The sequence below is a fragment of the Leucopleurus acutus genome (genome assembly GCF_964270905.1).
Source record: "Leucopleurus acutus genome assembly, chromosome: 6".
Lineage (NCBI taxonomy): Eukaryota > Metazoa > Chordata > Mammalia > Artiodactyla > Delphinidae > Leucopleurus > Leucopleurus acutus.
Genome location: NC_139149.1, coordinates 75,070,288 through 75,095,132, shown reverse-complemented (window position 1 = coordinate 75,095,132; position 24,845 = coordinate 75,070,288). Strand labels below are relative to the sequence as shown.

Sequence of the window (24,845 nt, the reverse complement as noted above, 5' to 3'; positions counted from 1 at the left end):
TGGAGGGGTGCTCAGAAAGTCATTTGCTCCTGAAGCAAGATGTGGAAACAGGTACAGCAAGTATCATACAACACAATTCCTCATAAGCATTAGGATACTTACTTTAAGCAATAAAACATAAACTAACTTTTCAATAAGATCAGAAACTCAGAATAAAATCTCGGAGACAATCATAATTGATTTTCCTTAGCCCACGTCTCTTCTTTCACCACAAGGTTTCCTTGCTGATCTTATCCATATTTCTGGTTTTAACTGTCCCAAATCTGTATCCCCAATCCTAACCTCTTTGTTGAGCTTCAAGTTTTGTAATAGTCAACTGTCATCTAGACATTCCTGTCTAGATGTTCCACTTTTAAGCTAAACACACCCAACACTGGATTCTAATTGCCTTACCACCCTCTCCCCAATTCTGCATCTCCTTCTTGAATTTCCTACAGGATTTAGTGGAACCACTGTACCCAAGCTGAAACATGGGGGTCTCTACCATCACTCCCCACATCAAACCATTGCACTGATTTTACCTCCCTCAATTTCTGCTGCTACTGCTGCATACCAGGACTGTAACACCTCTCACTTAGACTATTTTGAGAACCTTCTCAGTGGGCTCCCTGCTTCAAAGTTACCCACTGCATTGCAAATAAATGAAAATCTGTGGCCCTCCCCTGCTCTGAACCTTGCTATAATTCCCTACTGCACCCAGAATAAGCTCCTTTTCCTAATCCCAGCACTCATCTGGCCTTCAATCTCCCTGTCTTTTCCAACTCCCACCCTTTTAGTGCTCATCCTTGCATCCTATTAATCTGGGGCTCCCCAGGCCTAAATAAACTGTTTAACTAAACGTGACAAATATCCAGGGGTTTGATTTTTAAACAACACAGAGTAATACTCCTTTAGATTATGTGTAAATTACAATTTCAAATTTACCATGAGTTCAAATTTACTATGAGAAATTAAGCCTTAACATTTTTTTTCTATTGTGGTGAAAGTCAATTTTTAAATAAGAAGTAACACTCCATTAGGACATGAGAAGGGAAAAAAGTTGTTTAAGGTCCACCATCTTGTTTTTTTTTTAAATCAAGAATTGAGTTTTTCTATTTCCATTCTATTCCTTCACTGCGGCGACTGGCATCAGAAGTTCTAAGCAGTTAAGGATTGTGTATAAGTTAGGATATAATCAGGGAAACAGGCACCAATCTTAATTCGGGGGCTTGGTTAGATAGGTGGCGGAAGAGCCAAGAAGCCAGAGTACGGTGAGAAAGCCACAGACAGCCTCCACGAGGTCCAGGTCCGAAGGATGAAGGGTGAGGGCCACGTTACCAGAGCTCAAGGTCCCCCACAGCGGGCAGAGCCATAGGTGAGAGGCAGCAGCTACCAGAGATGCCGTCTGACAGGGTACAGAGGACTCCTGAGTTGAGGAGGCAGGGCTGAGAGTCTGGGAGCAGGGCTGAGTACCATAGTGGAGGGAACTACATCGAGAGAGGGCTGCAAAGATCTGCGGAGGGTTCCCCTGCAATACTGATTCCCTGCAGTTCCCCTGCAGTCTCCAGCTGAGTACTGATCAACACCTGCCTGTGAAGAAACCACCCGAGGCCAGGGCAAGAACCACATGAAAGGATTAGAGGGCACAATCTCCAAAGCTCACACAAAGGGTAAGCTGTGACAAAGCGAGAGGGTGGCATGGACATATATACACTACCAAACGTAAAACAGATAGCTAGTGGGAGGCAGCCGCATAGCACAGGGAGATCAGCTCGGTGCTTTGTGACCGCCTGGAGGGGTGGGATAGGGAGGGTGGGAGGGAGGGAGACGCAAGCGGGAAGAGATATGGGAACATATGTATATGTATAACTGATTCACTTTGTTATAAAGCAGAAACTAACACACCATTGTAAAGCAATTATACTCCAATAAAGATGTTAAAAAAAAAAAACAAACCTACAGAGAGCTAGGGTTTTTGCCCTTCCTCCCTCCCTCTCATCCTCCACCTGTGCCTCTCACCAGTCTGGTGGTTAGCAGTTTTGGCTGGAATGACTGGGAACCCCAAGAGAGTCTGATGTAATTGGTCTAAGTGCAGGACGAGCATTAGGAGTTTTAAAAGCTCTCCCAGGAAGTCTAATGGTTGAGTACCACTGCAGGAGGTGAACCCAGCAGACCGGGTCCTAGAAAAAGCAGCCTGTGGAAATCCGCACCATGCCATGCAAGGTAAGGAGAGGACCTGAGAGCCAGGGGGTCCAGGATCAACAAATATGGCACAAAGAGGTGGGCAGAAACAAGGAAGAGGATAGGAAGCAAAACAAACATAAACACTATCCTAAATCCTTCACTGGCTGGCTCAAATTCAGCTTCCCTCATCACCCCAGCTGCAGTTTCTTCCCTCTTACAACGCTGATTGCTATCCCTCCAATGACAAAATGTTAACAGGTACTACCTCCCAAGTGTTCTCAGTTGGTAGCTGGTGTCTTGCTGTCTGCTCTGGGTCTTCCTGCAGTGCCCACCAGGAAAGTCTGTATGCTCCTCCTCTTGCTAATTGCATCATGCACTTCCTTCTTTCCCTGACTGACTGGCTAGCTCATTTGGATTCTTAGCTACTATTAAGTAGTAATTAATGGCTAATAATGGTTAATCTATTACCCCTTCCAGATAGCATGTGCATGACAAAACTGACTTTAAGAATTTCAGGGCAGTCAGAGTTGCCTGAGTAGATTTTTGTGTGTCCCTTAAAATGTAAATAAATTTGAATCACATAACATAGGTGATGGCCTAATATTGAATAGTAATGATTTACAAATTTACAAATGATTAATTGCAATGTATTTTGATCACAACCCTACTCATGGCTGCTGAAACATTCAGCAAGGTGCATATAGCCTAAAAATACATTTATATCTCTAGTTAAAGAAATCTAGCCATCATCATTACATAAATTAGGCTAGAAATATGCTTGTAAATTCCAAAGTCTTGAGGTTTCAAATCAAAAGACATTTACTTTTTTCAGTGGAAACAGTAAACATTATCTTATTTGCCTGAGAAAGCCACTTTCCAAAGAGGACAGAACCCAAGGTCAAAATCAGAAATCATTTACTGTGTGTGTGTGTGTGTGTGTGTGTGTGTGTGTGTGCGCACGTGCGTGTGTGTTTAGACTGATAGATAGGTTTTTCGCTGAAAAACTGAGCCCAAACTGCAGAAATGTTCTAATAGTAAATGGTTCAAAATTGGACAGGCTGTTTTAAAAATTGTTTCCTCATTATGAATCTATATAAAAATTTGTGACGATCCACTTTTGACTCTCTTAGAATAGTTACAATCTTTGTGGTAGTGCTGACTCCTAGAAACAAACTCCCATAAGACAGTCACAGAATACTGAAAAACATGCGTGCATACATAAGGGCCAGACAGGTATCTCCTTATGATCCTACAAGGAAAACATAAAGACTGAATTCATACAAAGATGATTTCTCTTCATCAACTAATGCATAATATTCTTCCAGTGAAAAGTTCACACTTCCATCACTACATTTTCCAACCCCCAAATCTCAACTACCACTAACTGGGCTCCAGAAACTCTCACCAAAAGAAACATATCCATTCTACCTGAATATGTGGGCATAATCTCACTACAACTATCAGAATCTTCTAAACGCAGTTAATACATTTTAATGGACAGAATAAAAATCCAAAAGAGGTAAATGACCACAAACTGATGGAACCCCAGTAGGCTTTTGGGACCAACAATACGACAAGAGCTTTCTTCTTCCATCACATCATTAAAGAAGAAAAAAAAAGATGCTTTTGTACGTAAAACTAGAAAATTAAGGTTAAGTGAGCCATTGGTTTTTACGTAATGAGTAACTTGTAATACTTAGGAAAGAAAACACAAGTGTAAGTTCATGTAATTACCAAAATTAATAGTAAACCCACTAGGATTTTATCATGTTCGGTATATACCTCAGACAAAAAGCAAAGACAGAAAAGAAACTACTTTTCTTAGCATGTAAGAAGAACCTAACAATTTCTTTGAAAATAAAACCTATATACGTACTCTGTACTGAGTCAACATTCAATTAACACTATTTAGTGATTAAATCATGAGGTCTAGGAACTCCACTCATGGGTAAGACCTGACAGGGTACCTTTCTGGGAATAAATGGCTGTGGTTTTTAAACACACTATTAGCCGAGGCGAGATCCTGCTCATACCAATAACCAAGCTGAAGAAATTCATCACTGTGAGTCGGATTCATCATGGTCAATCCACACAGCTCAGAGAATGTAAACATGACCTGGACAAGGTTAAAGGACATCCCCAGCCCTTAATATTACAAGGTTTTTTTCTGATTGGTCCCAATGAGTGTGCCTCGGGGACTCTGTGTCTCTGGGAACTGCCCATACAGTGCCTGACTTTGTTTGTGACAACAAAGGGGTCAAAGATTTGAGAAACAGAAGGAACAGCACACAGCCTCCCAAAGCAAAACCAAACCAAACAAGGAAAAACACTCACAACTGTATGGGGAAAAGAATGATTCTAGGTTGAAACTTCACATTAGAAAATACTTTCTTCAGTTAGTCAAAGGGAAATTAAAGGAAAAAAGATCCATGTTTCTCAAAGCTTGTATCTATTTCTCCTTTGTAATTTCTCATGGAAACAGCAGATTTAAAGATTACCACATACACACAAACACACACAGTTGCTTTCTTTTAGTTATGGCAACTTCAAATTTTAGGGACAGACATGCCATACTTTTCTATGAGGTAAGAACGCTTAAGTGTACCTGGCTCTACATTTTAGAGCCAACAGCAAAGCAGAAAGACTTATAAAGAGAAGGTACTATTCAAACAACTTCAGACAAACATTAATGGTGAGAAACATTACACAAGAAACACTGGGCATTTATAGATTTTTTGCTTAAAAGGATTACACGGGAAATTTTAGGTAGAGGCAAGATTTTTAAATAGCCCATGTCTTCGTGGCAGATAAAAACACAGAGGCTTATGTAATAATCAGAAAAAATTATGTAAGATTCTCTTCCACATAATATCATGGATTAGGGATGATGGTGGGTCACACCACAGCTTTATTAAATATAATGGACATCTTCATATACCATGTATTCAAGGTCTTTCTGTGTCAGCAAGTGGCTGAGAATAACTGAAAGCTGAAAAAACATAATCCTCTTTATCCACTTAAGCCTCTCTTCATAAATGCCTGAGACAGGTGGTCGGACCCTTCAAGGTCCATGGAATAATACAGTTGACTAAATTGGTGTTCCTATACCTGAAAACATTTACTGTAAGATTCTCTTAGCATACACAGCAGAAACAGCATATTTTGTTTGAGATAATCCAACTAGGTTCATCACTTCCTTCCTTTTGTTTCTATTTTAAAGAGAAAGAGAAACAGAAATCCCCATTCCCACCCCAACCCTACCCCCAACACAAATGATAATATCCTTAAATGTGCTCAAAGGAGCCATAAACTACGAAAAGATAAAGTTCAATTGCTGAGGGGCAGCAACAGTACACATGTTCTTACCTGATGTGGCCGATCAATTCAATAAGCTTGTGACTAAAAAAATAAGCTGTCAGCTCAGACACATGGCTCAGGACTGAACAGACCCCGAAGAGGGTTGTCGTTCCATTCAGGTCCTCCAAATGCCAGTAGAGAAAGGTGAACACGAAGCCGTATCCGAAACCCATAAACCATGCCACGAACAACACGGAGCCATACTGCACACTGCAAAGCAGCCTGATTAAGTCCCAGAAGTTGAAGGCCTGCACGTGGCTGGTGGTGGTTGGTGTCTCCTCAGAGGATTCTGTGGAGCTGTTCCTCTCTACTTGAGGGATCTCCACCTCTTTCCCTTTATTTTCACTGTTTTTGAAGTGGCTGTAGCGGAACCGGAACTGGGTAGCGACGATCAAGGCCATGGTCATGAGAACCCCAAAGACGATGAAGACAATCTGGTAGTTCCGGTATTCAGGGGGCTTACACCCCTTCCCATTGATGAGCACGTCCACGTGGGTGTAGTCAATGCCAATGCCCACGGACAGCATCGCCAGGCCCCAGCCCAGGGAGCCCCACATGCGTTGCAGTCCATAGCGGTCTCTGTGCTTTCCCAGATACTGGAGTGTTACCGTGTCCACAATCGTGACAGAGGAGGCACTGAAAAATTCTCCTATTATGACAACTACCAAGATCACCAAGAATATAGCTTCTACTTCTTGTTGATCATAAACAAGAGTGACTTGGTCAGAAGGTAAAGATTTGGTGGTAGTGACAATAGAAGTGGTTGTCTCCCAGGTTGCATTTCCTGGGGGAGCAGAGGTTGCAGTGCTTGGGTTCACGGTCAAGTTCATAACATGGTCAGTAATTTCATCAGTGTGAGGCTGCAGAGTGGGCGCACTGGTCTTGTTTGGAGCTGTCGAGAAGATGACAGTTTCCGTGACACTGTGCTCTGCTTCTAACATCTCTGACCCATTGTAAGGAGGCAGGTTCCTTTTCTCACGAATTCCTGGTGATGTAGTAATGGAAGAGACAATGGAGGAATTCACTGGCAGGAGAGTGAACAGGTGACTTGAACTGGTGGGATGAGCTGTCGGAGGAATCTTTGGTACACACCGCAAGGTAGCAGGTTTGACAAATCCGATGCCCAGGTTGAATAAAACCCAACACAAAAGAGAAAAGAGGAGGACGATTTTGCCTTTTTTAAAGCGATCTGCAACTACACCCCAAAAGGGGGCGCTGCAGAATTCAATGAAGTATCGAATACCTACCAGCAGCCCACTCTGGCTTGGTGACATTCCCAGCTGCTTATAATACACAGGCAAAAGGGGGTAAAGAGAGCCATATGCAGAGTAAAAGAAAAAATAAAAGACCTTGGAAATTAGAAGATCATTGTTTATTTTAACACAATGTTTCTCTATCCAGTCTATTTCCTCCTCAGGAATAGCAGCTGTTTCAGAGGGGGAGGGTGTTTCATTTGAAGGTGGTTCTGGTTCCCTGGAAATACCATTAAAAGGATCGGCAAGCACATATTTTCTCTTCTGTTCCTCTTCATCATTGGTTAAGATGGCAACTTTATCATCTGTCGCCATGGCTTATCACCACCATCAGAAAGTTGATGACCTTCAAAATTTTGGTTGTTGATCTGTAAAGTAAAATTTAAAAGAAGGCTTAGTATGAAAATAGTAACATTTAGACATAGAGTTTCATCTTGCCGGAAACTGAGGAGTTTCAAACTACATCTAAAAATAGTAATCGTGAGAGAGAACCATCACCACTTATCACTTGCAGCCATATAGTACTGATAAAGAAAAATGGCTTTCAAAAAATCAAGTACTCGCTTTGTGGCCACTGACTGACTAATGACATCTTCTAATGACAGGTGTATAGCTCACGTTCATTCTCAATCTTTTCATTGATTCTTAGGGAAAATGTACAAATGACAGGGTTTATGTCCAAACCAAATAGAGGGAATTGAAAGTAAACAGTATTTATAGTTTCTTGGTTTTACTTTTCAAATAAATCCACTGCACTATGAAGTCCAGAATTCTTAGAAAACAAAGGTAGCTAAAACCGTTCAGTTTTTAGAGAAAAACAGAAATAAGCTCAACCGCAAATGTGATGAGAAAGACGGAGCCAATTGCACGTTTGCATCTGTAGTTGGTCACTACAGCCATGCCAATGATATCCTGGTAAGGAAGTAGTCTTTACGCTGCTTATATCACATACATTTTCCAGATGTGCTTTTATAGATTACAGTTTAAGAAAATGTCAGAAAAAAAATAGCAGATAGCATTTATTGAGCATGTACTCTGTGCCAGGCAACACTGAAAAATCTTTAAATGTATTAATTCATATTCATTAAAATAACCCTATTATCTTCTCCATTTTACAGATGAGAAAAATGAGGCATGGTGAGTTTAAATAACTCACATGTGGCAGAGCAAGGATGTGAACCCTAATATTATGGCTTTACGACACATGCTCTATTACACCACACTGAACTGCCAAATACCATATTTGGATAATAAAGTGCTATTAAACCTTTTTATGAGACAGGGTGCTTCATATGAACGATAAGCAATATATCAAAGGCATAAATTTATAGGAACTGTGCCACATTCCACCAGAATTTCCCTTTCTTCTATTATACAAATGATTAAAGAGTCAAAAGGTCTTGCTTGCATCAAGATTTGTCAAGTTGCAATGAATATAATTGGATGTAGGAGGTATACATATGAAATAGTTATTAATTCATTTCATTTTCTTTACGAGAGAGAAATAACTCCACTTGCCACCCCTTGGAACACATCTTGCTCTCCCTTTTCCCCAAATGAAGAATAAATTTCTGAAGATCTTCCAGAATCATGCTTGTAAACATTTTAAAATCTCTATATAGCTCCTAGGCAGACAATAGAAACATAATTTAATAAGTCAGTTTATCTTTTACCCCCAAAGCCAGGTGTTAACGTAGTTATAAGCTTTGAAAACGTTCATGTATTTCTTTTTCTTATGTTAAAACTTTTTTATTTGAGGTAAAATTAATATAACATAAAATTAACCATTTTAAAGTGAATGATTTAGCAGAATTAGTAGATTCACAGTGTTGTGCAACCATCACCTCTCTCTAGTTCCCAAATCATACTAAAAGGTTTTCCTCAATGTTCTCTACTTCTTTTTCTTTCATCATTATTGCCTCTACCTACCCAAGTCAGCAGCTCCAATTCTCTTTCATTACCTGAAAAGAACGGCAATTCTCCTTTGGACTCATTTTCTAAATTAATTTCATTTTGAGCTCAAACTTGAAAGAAATATTTGTTTTTAAAACGTATAAAATTATATGACACTTCTAGATAAAAATGGCAGATTGAGTGCATCTGGTTTTACTCCATCCCTAAATCCAACTAAAACAACACACACACACACACACACTTTTAAAGTCATAATCCAAGCTGGGAAAATTAAAGGCTACATAATAGCAATAAAATAAAATTCTGGAAGCCAGAACATAGACAATTGGTAAATCACGGTAAATCTGAGAAAGCTGAAACCCTGGCTGACAATGGGAAAAGCAAGAACTAATACAATTTGTTCCTCGGAATCCCTCAAAGGCTCATGGGTTGGCCATATTAGGTTTATCTGCAAGTAAGAGTGTGTGTGTTTGAGGGGGGCTTGTGTGGCTTGATTAACAGAGTTAATCGAAAGTCTGGACCCCCAACTCCGAATGCCCAATTCCCTTCTCCACTCCACATAGCTAGCCAAACAACTAGAGGTTTTTCCCTCTGGAGAGGATGAAACAGAGGTTCTTGAGCCCTAGAGCAACAGGAACAGTTGAGAGTAGGGGTGCCATATTGAAAACAGGGGGCATTAAGTGAACATACACATCCTAGATTCAAGCCCTGGCCCCGACTCCAGCCTCCATCCCACTTACCTCACTAGGTTCCCAGAGGCTGGCAAGGCTTTTATCCTCCAAGGCTTTCATCCTCCCAGAGGCTGGCAAGAACTGGAAGGTTCTTCGGGGAGAATCTGACTAGCCCGAGGGAAATGACCTCTCAATCCTGATATTGAAGCCTCCCCAACTAAAGAACCCAACCAAATCACTCCACACAGGAGTTCAGAGTCTTATCTAGCCCTGCCACTAAATATGAGCAGTCACCGAGAATTACAAGGTATTTGAGGAAAGTCTCTTCCAGCAAAGATAGAACCGAAACAAAAAGGGGAAAAAATCAATATGGAGAAAATAGAAGCTCTGTGAGGAGGAAAATACTTTTAAAAATATATTATTAATATCTTTAGAAATAGGAAAAGAAATGCAACTATGAAACAAAAGATAATACATATTTTTTAAGGAGGAGGAGGAAGGAATAAAAGGAATGCTTGAAAGAAAAAAAAAAAGGTATAAAAATGTGTTATAGAAAAAAGCACACGGACTTCCCTGGTGGCGCAGTGGTTAAGAATCCGCCTGCCAAAGCAGGGGACATGGGTTCAAGCCCTGGTCCGGGAAGATGCCACATGCCGCAGAGCAACTAAGCCTGTGCGCCACAACTACTGAGCCTGCACTCTAGAGCCCGTGAGCCACAACTACTGAAGCCCACGCACCTAGAGCCCGTGCTACACAACAAGAGAAGCCACTACAATGAGAAGCCCATGCACTGCAACGAAGAGTAGACCCACTCGCTGCAACTAGAGAAAGCCCACATGCAACAATGAAGACCCAACACAGCCAAATAAATTTATAAATTTATTTTTAAAAAAAGAAAAAGAAAAAAGAGCACAAATGAAAAATTAACAGATGATGTGAAAGGAAAATTTGAGGTGACTTAGAAAAAACAAAAACAACAATAAACAGATACCTCGACCTCGTGTCATATAAAAATCAATTCCAGATGAATTGTATATCTAAAAGTAAAAGATAAAATAACATAATTTTTAGAAGAAAACACAGAAAAACATCTTGAAGATCTTAGGATAGAAAAAAGATTTATTAAATAGGACATAAAAAGTGCTAAGCATTAAGGAAGAAAAAAATAAATTGGAGTACATTAAAATCAAGAGCTTCTGTTCATAAAAAGGCAACATTAAATCTGAAATGGCAAGGCAAAGAGTAGGAGAAGGTATTCTGGTGAGGGTGAATGTTATATATATTTGACACAAGAATGTATCTGATATATAAAGAATCCTTCTTAAAATTTATAGGAAAATATCAAGTAGCCCAATAAGAAAAATGAGCAAAAGACTTGAACAGGCACTTCACAAAAGAGCTTATGCAAATGGTGAATAAATATATAAAAAGATGCTAAACTTGACTAAAGTGAGCAGTGAAAGCAAATTAAAACCAGAATGCAATAATGTAACATACCTCCAAAATGGGAAAAATAAATAAGACAAATAATACCAAGTGTTGGTGAGGCTGTGGAGCAACTGGAACTCTCATATATTGCTGGTGGGAGTGTAAAGTGATACACTAATAACTGTTTGGGAATAGCTATTAAACCTGAATGTATAGCCCATGACAAGTCTAAGGTATGTATATTAAATAGTAATATATTCACCAAATGATCTCTACAGAAATGTTCAGGACAATTTTAATAGCCCCAAACTGGGAGCAACCTGTCCACAGCAGAATACATGAGTTGTGTTATATCCATACAATGAAATGCCATATAGCAATAAAAATGAAAAAACTACAAACATGTGCAATGACAAGGATAAATCTCACAAACATAATGTGGAATGAGAGAAGCAAAAACCAAAAGAACATATACTACATGATTCCACTGATACAGAGTTCAAAAGTTGGCAAAACTAATTTATGCTATTATAAGCCAGGTAGACTTCTGCTTCTGAGAAGATGAAGTAGACATACTTTTCTTTACTGCTCCTGCTAAGTACAACTAAAAATCTTGGACATTATATATAAAACAAACATAGAAGACTCTAAAACGTAGGCAGAAAAAGGCAGACCTGCTGGGGGCCTTGATACCCAAAGAACAACACAACGATGAGTGGGGCTAAAGAACTCAGAAACATTAATGAGGATGGACCAAAAAAAAAACAAAAAAAAAACTGGGCCTCGCCAGCCAAAGAACCAGGAAAGGGCAGCCTAGAAAACCAGAAAGCTATAGATAATTGCTCTATTCCAGTTAAGTAACACAGAGAAAGAAAAGCGTGTCCCACTCCCACCTCTACTAGCAAAGGCCAAATGGGGAACCTAGACTTCCACCTTCACCAGCTTCACAGAGCACCCCAACCCCTCAGCCGAGTTGGTGTCAGAGAAGGTCAAGTATGGAGCTGAGACTTTCATCACTGCTAGGTGGTAATGGTAATGCCACATGCCCACAGCAGTGTCAGTGGAGGCCAAATGGGGAATCTGGACTTCCATCCCACCTGTCAGATTAACAAGGCACCCTTTCCCCACTGAGGTGGTGTCAGAGGAGGCCCGGTGAAGAGTCAGAACTTTCACCACCACCCAGCAGTAACAAGATTACTCCCCCTACCTCCACTGTGGTATCCACGGGAGGCCATGTGGGGAGCAGTAAAAAGGCACTCCTATCCCTCCCAGCCAGGGAGGTATCAGTGGACACCTAATCATGAGCCAGAACACCCATCTCTACTGCAGGCGTCAGCACAGACTGAGTGGGGAACCTGGACTTCTACCTCCATCTGGAAGTAATGAGGCAGCGTCTCCCATTCCCTTGCCAGAGCAGTGTCAGAAAAAATCCAGCTAAAACAGAAGGCTTAAGTAAGATCCAGAGTCTCACAACATAAAACCCAAAGTGTCCAGGTTTCAATTTAAAAAACCATCATACCAAGAATCAGGAAGACCTCAAACTGAGTGAAGAAAGACAGAAGATGCCAACACCAAAATGAGACAAACGTTAGAATACGGTAACAAGGATTTTTAAACAGCTATCAAAAATGCTTCAACAAGCAATTACAAACATGCTTGAAACAAATGAAAAAAATAGAAAGTTGAGGCACAGAAATAGAAAGTCTCAACAAAGAAATATAATATATAAAGAAAAACAAAATGGAAGTTTTAGAACTGTAAAATACAATAACCAAAATATGAAAAACTCAATGCATGCACTCAACAGCAGAATGGAGGAGAGGGAAGAATCAGTGAGCTGAAAGAATCATAGAAGTCATACAATCTGAACAACAGAAAGAAAATAGACTGAAAAAAATTAACAGAGCCTCAAGAACCTGTGGGACTATAACAAAAGATTGAACATTAATGTCATCAGAGTCCTTGAAGGAGAAGAGGAAAAGGGCAGTACTGAATTACTCAAAGGAATAAAGGCTGAAAACTTCTCAAATTAGCAGAAGACATAAACCTACAGATTCAAGAAGCTGAATGAATTCTAAACAAGAGAAACCCACGCCAAGACACATCATAGTCAAACTATTAAAACCAAAGACAAAGAAAAAATCTTGACGGCAGAGACAGGAATCACAACTTACCAACAGGGGAAAAACTATTCAAATGATAGCAGATTTTTTATCAGAAACCATGGACACCAGAAGGAATACAATATTTTTTAAATGCCGAAAGAAAAGAATTATCAAGTGAGACTCCTGTATCCAAAAAAAAAGTCCAAAACCCAGAAAACTATGGACCAATATCCCTATAAACACAGACACAAAAATCCTTAACTAAATGTTAGAAAAGAAAATTTAGCAATATGCAGAAAGAATTGTGCATATGACCATGTGGGAGTTATTCCAAGGATGCAAGCCTGGTGCAATATTTGAAAATCAATCAATGTAATCCACCATATAAACAAGGTAAAGAAAAAAAAGTATCACGATCCTATTAATTGATGCAGAAAAAAGCATTTGACAAAATTAAACACTCATTCAGGAAAAGTCTCAGAAAAATAGGAATAAAGGGGATCCTCCTTAACTTGATAAAGATCGCCTACAAAAACCCACAGAGGGGCTTCCCTGGTGGCGCAGTGGTTGAGAGTCTGCCTGCCAATGCAGGGGATATGGGTTCATGCCCCAGTCCGGGAAGATCCCACATGGCACGGAGCAGCTAGGCCCATGAGCCATGGCCTCTGAGCCTGCGCATCCAGAGCCTGTGCTCCACAACGGGAGAGGCCACAACAGTGAGAGGCCCGCATACAGAAAAAAAAAAAAAAAAAAAAAAAAAAAAAACCCACAGGTAACATTACACTTAATGGTGAAAGACTGAATGTTTTCTCTCTAAGATAGGGAAGAAGGGAAGACTGTCTGGTTTCATCATTCTTATGCAACTTTGTGTTGGAAGTTCTAGCCAGTGCAATAAGAAAAGAAAAGGAAACAAACGGCATACAGATCAAAAAGGAAGAAACTGTCTCTATTTGCAGTTGGCATGACTGTCTACATAGGAAATCCCAAAAAAGCTACAAAAGCTTCTAGAAAGAAGAAATATTTCAGTATAAATTAACAAAACATGTACAGGACTGTATGCTGAAAACTACAAAATGCTGATAAAAGAAACTAAAAATTTAAATAAATGGAGAACCATACCATGTTCATGGGGTGGAACACTCAACACAGTAAAGACTTCAATTATCCTCAAATTTATATACAGTTTTAACACAGTCCCTATCAAAATCCTAACAAGATTTTTTTGTGGATATAGGTGAGATTACTCTAAAATTTATCTGAAAAGGAAAGGGAACTAGAATAGCTAAAGCAATTTTGAAAAAGAAGATTTATTACTTAGCCACATACTAATCACCACTATGTGGTACTGGTGGAAGAAGAGACACATAGATCAATGGAACAGAACAGAGAGCCCAGGAATAAATCCACAAAAATATGTCCAAGTGATATTTGACAAAGATGCAAAAACAATTTGATGGGAGAAAGATAAAAAACTTTTCAACAAATAGGGCTGGTGCAATTAGTCATCAATAGGCAAAAAATGAATGTCAACCTAAGTCTCATACCTTATATGAATACTCACTCAAAATGGATTCATGGATTTAAATGTAAAACTGTAAAACTTTTAGGAAAAAAAAACCTAGGAGAAAATCTTCGGGTTCTAGTGCTAGGCAAACGATTCCTAGACTTAACACCAAAAGCATGACTCAAAAAAGGAAAAAATGAAAATTAGACTTTATCAAAATTTAAAACTTTTGCTCTGTGAAAGGCTCTATTAAAAGAATGAAAAACAAGCTATGAACTGGGAGAAAATATTTGCAAGCCACATATTCAACAAAGGGCTAGTATCTAGAATATGTAAAGAATTCTCAAAACTCAACAGAAAATATACCAAACAATCCAATTAGAAAACAGACAAGACATGAAGAGACATTTCACCAAAGAGAACATACAGGATATACAGATGCAAATAAACACACGAAAAGATGTTCATTGTCATTAACCGTTAGGAAAATGTAAATTAAAAACATGATACATCACTATACACCTATAAGACTAGCTAAAATAAAAATAGTAACACCACCGACTTCTGACAAGGATAAAGAGAAACTAAATCCCTCATACACTGCTGCTGGGGATGTAAAATGGTACAGCAACTCTGCAAAGCAGTTTGGCAGTTTCTTATAAATCCAAACAATGTGACTACCACGTGACCCAGCAACTGCACTTCTGGGCAGTTATCGCAGAGAACTGAAAACTTATTTTCACACAAAAACCTGTACACAAATGTTTACAGCATCTTTATCAATAATAGCCAAAAACTGGAAGTAACTCAGATGTCCTTCATGGATGAATGGTTAAACAAACTGGTACCTCCATACCATGGGAAATTGTTCAGCAATAAAAAAGAATAGGGCTTCCCTGGTGGCGCAGTGGTTGAGAGTCCGCCTGCCGATGCAGGGGACACGGGTTCGGGCCCCGGTCCGGGAGGATCCCACATGCCGCGGAGCGGCTGGGCCCGTGAGCCATGGCCACTGAGCCTGCGCGACCGGAGCCTGTGCTCCGCAACGGGAGAGGCCACAGCAGTGAGAGGCCCGCGTACCGCCAAAAATAAAATAAAATAAAAAAATAAAATAAAAGGTAATAAATGATTGACACATACAATAGCCTGATTGAATCTCCAGAGAATTATAAAGAGTGAAAAAAGCCAATCTCAAAAGATTATCCACTGTATGATCCCATTCATATATCATTCTCAGACTGACAAAATTATTGAAATGGAGAACATATAAGTGATTGTCAGGGGTTCAGTAGCGAGTAGAGGTGGGAGGAAAGTGGAGGCGGCTACAAAAGGGCAACGTGAGGGATCTGGTGGTGATAAAAATGTTCTGTATCTTGACTGTATCAACGTCAGTATCCTAGTTATGCTATTATACTAAAGTTTTGCAAGATGTTACCACTGGGGGAAAGTGGGTACTGGATAAATGGTCTATATCTGTATTATTTCTTATAACTGTATGTGAATCTATAATTATCTCAGAATAAAAAAGATTAATTAAAAAAATTCAAGATAGTAATTACCCTTGGGTAAGGTAGTAGCTAGAAGGAGTTCTGGGGTCCTGATAATTTGGGGGTTTTGGGGTTTTTTGTTTTTGTTTTTATCTGGATCTTTATTAAATGGAAGTATTCACATACTTTTAAAAAGTCAGTGAACTATATTATTTTTCAACAACAAAAAAAGAACTTAAAATATGAAGCAAAAAAGAAAAGAGATGAAACTAGCAGAGAAAAGACAAGACAAATATAGGATCACCCAGAAAGTCAAGTACCTAAAAAACAGGAACTCCAAGAGAAAAATAGAGAAAATTGAGAGATAGGAATCTTTTTAATTCAAGAAAATTTCTCAGAACTGAAAGATATATGAGTTGTCTGAAATGACCACGGAGTACTTAACACAGTGGATAAAATACATCCCAGCCAAAGTACATCATCAAGCTTTCAGAACATTAGGACAAAGAGACGACCCTACAAACTTTCAGAGAATAAAATGTGTCACATACTAAGGATCAGGGACCAGAATGGCTTCAGATATCTCAACAACAACACTGGAAGCTGTACTCAACCCAATTATCATTCAAGTTTATAGGTAAAAGAAAGACATTTCACATATGCAATTTCTCAAAAAAAAATGTACCTCTCATATACCCTTTCTCAGGTTGTGCACTGCCAAAACAAGGGAATAAAACAAGAGAGAGTAAGACATGGAATTTAGAAAATAAGAGAACTAACATAGGAGAGAGGCAAAGGGAATACGGCATGCTGGTGACTGGAGATCCCAGGATGACACAAAAGGCGGCCAGTGTAGCTGGGTCAGGTGTGCAGGCTCCAGGAGAGGCTTTGTCAGCAAAGTGACACCGGCAGAATACCAACAGATCTGAATGTCCTAAGAGGAAATTTAGACCACTGGTGAAGAGTTTAGGGATGAATTACTGGTAAGTTTAGAGAAAGGTAAACAAAACACTACAAGAAAACAAAAAGTTGCACAAGAAAAATAATCATAGTTTACTACATGTCTCAGCTTCGATCACATAGTCATACTAATGTAAGGAAGGGCTACTGAACTAACCAAAATTGCCACGTAACTATATGGGGAAGATAGGGAAATGAGAAGGCTGAATGGGCACAGAGAGCCGGGACAGCATGGAGAGTAACTCTGTATCTTCCATAGTGGGAAGACAACAGATAATGCCTACATTTAAAAATCATGAATTAAGAATACAAGCTTTTTATTTCAAAATGCACTGGTGAATATCAAAATAATCACCTTAAAGACAGAGAATGCAGTTGCCTCTGGGAGGGAAAATGTGGAGGGATGTCGTAGAAGTCTGATTTAAAAAAAAAAAAAAGAAACAAGTCTTGTAAACTTGCTAATTTTTTTTTAAAAAAGCCTTGTACATGCATAACTCACCTAAAAAATAAAAATCAAAGCTAAAAAAGAAATATGCAGTCACATGGGCTTTGTCTTGGTACAAGATAATCAAAAGCAGCTGCTAGTATCTTTCTCTCACAGACTAAAAATAGTTTTGAGAATTGTACAGAAGGAATGCTGACTGCATGAATTCTTGTCAGGTGGCTTTTATTTAATTATCCTCCATAAGTCAACTGCTGCTTCTATAACAAGTAGGTCAGAGAAGGACACAAAGTTACCTTTAAAAAGCATAATTCCCAAATTGTTCAAGTGATGATGAAGAACTGAATCAACCCCCAAATGCTCATTCAAAGCTGCAAAATATATTACATTAGGAGGTTGATTTAAACCTTGATGAGTGACTTCCCCTAAACCACTCATTCCTCTCCATCTGATTCAAATGATTTTTAACTATCATAGGTTATGCAAAGTTTCTCTTGTTAACATGAGTCCAGATGTTAAGTAGTTGTCAAAATATCAACAAATGCAAAGTAGTGAAGAAAATGTTCCTGTAATATGGCATTCAGTACCTTTTATATGAATGTCACATTCAATAACTTCTATATGAATTTCAAATCTAAAAATACAAACAAACAAAAACTTTTAGTTTCAACTCTGGACATTAGTGTTTAGACTCAATATTTTCAGGTCATATTTAGATACTGATGAAAAGGAACTGAAATAATCACATTGTGAACAGAGAAACAAAATAAAGTATAACTACAGTCATCTACGTAATCAAAGTATCAGGGACAAAAAAGAAACAAATGAACCCCCCAAAAACCTCTGCATTTTAATAAAATTAAAATATGTCCCAAAGCAGGGCATGCTTTGGATGACTTAGATTACATTTAATTTGCCATAAGGATTGATAGAGTAAGTATAAGGAGAAGTTAGAATATTTACATGCTGTATGAAGTACTTAACCTGTTTACAAATCTAGGGGAGACTTTTTTTATTTAATAGTCCACCAACATGAACCCATTAAGCTAATATTTTGTTTTAAACTTCTGAATCTTAAAGATTTTTTTAAAGAAACTTTAAAAAAGAAGACATTTCAAATTATAAACAGAAATAAATCTATGAATTTCTCTAGAAAAATCTATATTACAGGTTTGCAGTTAATCCTACTTGGATAAGAAGGGCTTTTGTTTGTTTTTTAGAAAAGCTTTCTCACTTGGCACTCTCTAATGATAGCAATCAACATCATTACTGTGAACATACATAACACAGCCTTTTAAAACGTGGAAGGGCATTCATTCTACTGGTACCTACACTGAGTCATTAAAAAATAGCAGCTATTTCTGAATTATTGATGAGGGGTGAAGAAATCATTCTTGTTAAAATTGATAGCTTTCTTCATTAAATATTTAAATTAAAGCTACTCAAAATTACATTGAGTTATCCACAAATACATGAGTATGGAGACGGATTCAACTTTTGAAGAAAGAAAATCTTAAACCTGAATATATTCCTTGGAATAATAATTGCCAAAGGTCAGATCTGCCAACGCTATGATAATGTGTGCTCTAATGTATCAGTGACATAACTACCAGTGATGGAGAGGAAACAATCCCTGGATTACACAGAAGGGACATTCCTCCTGGCACCACAGCTATCAACACGATGTTGTTGCCCAGAGACCAGGACTGAAGCTGCAAAATGGGGACATCCACTTCCTGAACCCTCAGAGCTATAGCTCTACCCTGTCAACTCTTACTGACCACTCTCTATGCCTCTGAGCAATGTGAATCCCAGAGCAGAACTCTAATCACTGCTGCAATGTATTCCCGACATAGACATACAGAAGCTCCTCTAAATGAGCCTTCGCATCCTGGTATTTACATACTGTACTGTGAACATTCAGTTCAACCCCCAGCATTTTCCAGAATAGAGCTTTCCTCAGAAGCACAGCGCTCAATTTCAATTCCAACACATCTTTTCTCAATAAGGATTGCTTTAGCATCTGCTACACATTTAGCCAATGTCATGAAAAAGAAATATAAGGTTGGTTTTACAACAGTTACACATGCTACAAGGGCATTAAGGTGTGCAAAGGTGAATGACTATTTTGGAACCTTCCTCTTCCTTTTGCAGCATTTTGACGTGGCTCCTTTATGGCTACATCAAATTGTGAAAGAATCAAACTAGCTCTAGTTTTGTCAGCCCCGATTCTCCGGAGTCTAGTTTGAGCCCTGCAGGCACTCAGTGCTACACCCACAGGCTCCCCACAGCTGCTAGCGACAGCATTCCACTTGGACTGAAACTCTTCCCAGAACCCAGAACCTGCTGTCCTCGTCATTCTTGATGGACCTATCCCAGGCTCACAGCAAAACCTGTCTGCTAGGTGCCAAACTGATCCATACAGTGGTTAATTCACAGCCTGTGGTTGTCCCCCTTGGACAACATTTTTGTATTTTAATAAGAGTTTTCAGTGGGCTATATTATTCTCACTATTATTACTAACTATACCACCACAACACTTAAATAACACTTGCTATGGGCTTAAAATGTACTAACTCATTATTCCTCACAACAGTTCTCTGGGGTAAACATGATTACTTTCCTCACTTTACAGATGAGGAAACTGAGGCACAAAGAAGGTAAATAATTATCCCAATGTCACACAGGGAATATGCAGCAGAGCTGGGATTCAAATCCAGACAGTCTGTGCTCTTAGCAGGTACTGCCTGTCAACCCACTGTGCCGCTTACTAGACAAAGAGGTCTTGGGCCTCGAAGACTTTATAGTTGACAAGGTGAGCCCAAAACACAAGGAAGATTTAAATGACAAGTCAGAGGAATAATACAAGAGAAGTCACAGAACACTGCATAATTAACCAAAAATGTTACTGATGACAGGGGTGCTTCTGGAGTTCAGAGTAGAGAGTCCAAACTCCAGATGGGAGTTGTCAAGAGAATGAGGGACTCAACTTGAACCTTGAAAGATGTGTACGATTTGCCTTAGACAAAGGATGGAAAAACTACTCCAGGATGCGGGAAAGAAAAGACAGCAGGAGATCCCTACAAGGTTAATACTGGGGCTGAAGGGCAAACGAGGCTAGCAAGCAGCAATAGATTACAGATGCCCTCAAGTATCAAGCTGAGGGATGACTGGGTAGAATACAAAATACTACATCAGAGAGTTATAGTGAAGATAAAGACATGCTTTTTTTTTAATCCCACAAACATGAATTTAACACCAACCATTAGATGGGATGCATGCTTGGTGATCAATAATTCAAATGGTGTAAAGACGTAGTCCCTGCTATCAAATCCAGTGGAGAGAGAGAGGCAGGGGTCTCTCCACAACCATAACCTGCTATGCCAAATGTTAAAATAGGTGCAAGCACGGGTGACACAGGAGTCTCTGGGGTGGGGCCTTAAGGGGAGCCTTAGCAGATGGTAAGCGTAACCCACAAAGGAGGACCATGGAAGGTGCTGATCAAGAAAGGCCTTCTGCACAATGCCAAGGGGTTCCTGAGTCAGGAGTGAGAGATGGCCGAGATTGGGATCCTAGCTCGGCCACTGTCGAGTTCTGTGGCCTTGGGAAAGCTTTTAATTTCTCTAAGTCTTACTCTTCCTCATATACAAAATAAGGAACATCATAATATTTTTCCGTTAGGGTAGCCGTGAGGATGAAAAAGGATAACGTGTGTTGAGCTCTTAGCACAGTGCCTGATACGTAAGAACCTGTGCGTATTAAGTGTTTTGAGCATAATGGGGAGCCTCCAAAGAGAACTGAACGGGAGAGTAGAAGGGCCACATTTGTATTTTACAAAGATCATTATAGCTTCAGTGTGGAAAACAGACTGGCAGGGTTCTGCCACTGCAACCTCTACGAAGGATTCCCTAACATCTGACCTTCTATTTTAGTGTAACACTAATTGCAAATACTGATATCCTGTGATGGAATCATTTTAGACAGTACTTTATGAACTGAATCTAAGGCAATTTTTTATAACATCTGGAAATAGAATAAACTTGCAGTATTTTCCTAACTCCTTCCTCTACCTCTGAAGATTACTCCCACACCTGAGCTGTTGCATGACGTAGGGGTCATTTTATTGCTCTTTTTATAGATGTTTCCTGTTTGCCCAACTAGATTATAAACTCTTTGAGGGAGGAATCCAGTACTTAGCATACTGCCCTTTACTCTTGTAAGCTCTCAATAAATATTGGCTATTTTTGACAAATACCTGATGGCAAGATACACATAAGATTCTACTAAAGCTTAAGGTGACAGACATTAATTTTAGGAAGTGCAGAGAGAAGTCTCAGTTGCTCTCCTGGCTTTGACAAAGCACCGCCTCTTTGAGCCTCCCTTTCCTCATTGTAAAATGGAGATTAAAAACACAAACCAGAGTCAATTAACTCTCAGAGGGGTTCTAGGGCTTAAATGAAATAATGTATGAAAAAGCATTTTTCTAATTCAAAAGCAACATAGCAACATTCGGTGGTGGTGGTGGCTGTGATCTCATTCCAGGGTATGATATTTCATTACAATGCTGGGCCTTATTTTGCAATCACTCCAAAAGCATTCTTCCCAAGTGTTTTTGTAATCCCTGGCACCACCCTTGAACCCCGGAACCCAGCGAGCATTTTATCCATCACGGCTCATGAATTTACATCCATATCCATTTCCACGACCACAGCCTAGCTGGGAGGTGGGATGGGTGCACAGGCTTATTAGAGAACACATTGTTGGATTATGGACTAGAATGATAATTAAGTATCCACGGCAAGAAATAACTATTCATTTAAAATAGAGCCCCCTGGGACTGAGTGAACTGATGAGGATGATTATAATTTTTGTGACTTTCTGTTTGAATAAAAAAAAACAAAAAATCCCACAAGGACTCAGAGGCAAAAAATATACAAATCAATTTTCACTGCAAAGTAAAGGAGCTGTTACAGTGGAGGATTACTGGACTGAATGTCAATATTATGACATAGTATGAGTGTGTTTCCTGTTTGGTAATTGCAATCATTGTTGCTTTTGTTGTGGTCATCCATTTACAATGCTTGGTGTCAGTCTATTTATCTCTTGTAAAAATAAAATACAGTGTGTGTGTGTGTGTGTGTGTGTGTGTGTGTGTGTGTGTGTGTGTGTGTGAAAAAATAAAAATATAACCAGGTGTCTTTGGGCAAGTTATGTTACCACTCAGGTCACTGTCCGCACCTGGGAACAGGGGCACAAGCCCAGCCTATTTCACTGGGCAATTAAGAGGATTGATTGTGCTTAGAAAGGGTGTCATGTCATAACTAAGAGGGTGAGCACTAGAGGCTGAAAGATCAGTTTTGAAGCAATTACTAGCCACATGGCTTTGGCCAGGTTTCTAACCTCTTCACCTCTTAGGTTTTACATTTATAAATCTGTAAATCTCATTCGCACTAAACTCTTAGGATTGCTGCAAGGAATAGATGAAAACAATGCATGTGACAGGTTAATAGGGCTGGTACATGGTAAGCTCTTAATAAATGGTAACTTTAAGAAAAAAATAAAAAAATAAAATATAGCCCCCTGGGACTTCCCTGGTGGTCCAGTGGTTAAGTCTCTGCGCTCCCAATGCAGGGGGCCCGGGTTCCATCCCTGCTCAGGGAACTAGATCCCGCATGTCCCAACCAAGAGCTCACGTGCTGCAACTAAAAAGATGCCGCAGGCTGCAACGAAGATCCCGCGTGCCTGTGCCGCAACTAAGACCTGGCACCACCAAGTAAATAAACATTAAAAAATTTTAAAAATATAGCCCCCTTAGGAACAGTTTAATTATATCTGTAACATAATAAATGTGAAAGAAAGGAGACGAAGCCGACTCTAATATATTTCCCTTCACCTACTAAGATGGTAAAAAAGAACAAATTATTTCCATGGGGGGGGGGAGTGCAGGGGCGTGGCATAGACTTTAACCCTAAATGTGGTTTTAGTAATAAAAGCCAAGGGGGTTTTCACTTTCACTTTGTGGAAGACACATTTAAATGTCAATAAAAAATTTGTAATGTAGGTCCTTAGACCTTATCAACCATCATGGAAGCAGATTTCTATTTATTCGTTTTAGGCTTTTGATTAAATATTGTGCCAAGAGCTTATAGTATAAATTTGAAGCAGGCCCCCGAACCTCGTTTCCTTCTACCTCTCAAATAAACTTCCTAATACTACCAAACGTCAAATAGATAGCTAGTGGGAAGCAGCCGCATAGCACAGGGAGATCAGCTCAGTGCTCTGTGACCACCTAGAGAGGTGGGATAGGGAGGGTGGGAGGGAGACGCAAGAAGGAGGAGATAAGGGGATATATGTATATGTATAGCTGATTCACTTTGTTATAAAGCAGAAGCTAACACACCATTGTAAAGCAATTATACTCCAATAAAGATGTTACAAAATAAATAAATAAAACAAGCCCAGTGTGAGGAACAAGTAACAGTTCATAGTACAGCATGGAAGAAAAAGGTTTTTAAAAATATATTTATATCTTGTTTCTGCAACTAAAAAAAAAAAATCCAATAGGTGTTGAAAATAGGAAGTAAAATTAATTGAATATGCTGCTGCTGACACTCTGCATTCATTTGTCAAGAAGGAAAACAATGTAAGGATTTAAGGGGGCACAGAAACTTTGTAAAAATAGAACCAGTGCATAGTCATCTCTCTCTAAACCAAAATCAATAGCCAGACACGGCAATGAAATTGTTTGTTTAAAATAACTGAACTCCTGAACGGCCGGGTTTCCAATATTCATTGTACTTCAATTGCTGAAGCTTAGAAACCATTTCCCCACTGAAATAATCTTACAAATAGGGGTGGTACTCAGATTACTGAACCAAGAGTGCCAACCTCAGTGTTACAAAGCGCATAACTTTTAAATTGGGGAAAATTCTTTCTACTTTTCAATGTGGAATGCCGGCAACAGGTCTCGAAAGACAAGCCCACCCAGAGCTTCCCTACCCACTCCCCTCCAGCCATGAGCCACAGAAGTGGGCATGGACTCACCAGCCACTGGCTTCCTCCAGGGCAACAGTTCTAGCCTGTGGGAGCTGTGGAGTTACTGCCAGTGGTCTTTGAAAGCACTGAATAAATGTGTCATACATACATGTTCCACTCATTTTCCAATGTATATTGATGCTACCATCATACATCTATTTCTCTAATAAATGTTTATGCAATTCCTATTAGCTTTCCAACATTACGCAGTTTCTCAGATTGAGAACCCTACAAGTGCAATTATTTTCATGTGGGAGCCTGAGAACTATGCCAGCATTGCAACGGTGTCTTCAAACACCTTCTAGGTAATAGAACAGGTACCGGGTTAGAAGAGGAGAGAAAGAGGGAAGGCTGGAACCTGGTCAGCACAGGCACAGGCCACAGTGAAAGCAGAAGCCACAGCAAGTCACCTCTTGTCATTTGAAAACTGTCTCTATTATCAAATTATTTACAATTTTAATGATTATAGACACAATTTTTGTTTCTTTGCCAAGAAGTTAACACAGAAAAATCTCAGCTTTTCTTTTTC

General features: G+C 39.4%; 1 protein-coding gene across 2 annotated transcripts in view; it reads right to left on the bottom strand.

The window, feature by feature from the left end:
• MFSD6 (major facilitator superfamily domain containing 6) overlaps positions 1-24,845 on the bottom strand; it is a 72,638-nt gene that overhangs the window by 39,902 nt on the left and 7,891 nt on the right. For both annotated transcript variants that reach the window (XM_082841852.1, XM_082841853.1), the window contains exon 2: positions 5,530-7,141. In XM_082841852.1, coding sequence (XP_082697978.1) covers positions 5,530-7,088 — 1,559 coding nt within the window. In that variant the 5' untranslated portion in view covers positions 7,089-7,141. The remainder of the gene's footprint in view (positions 1-5,529; positions 7,142-24,845) is intronic.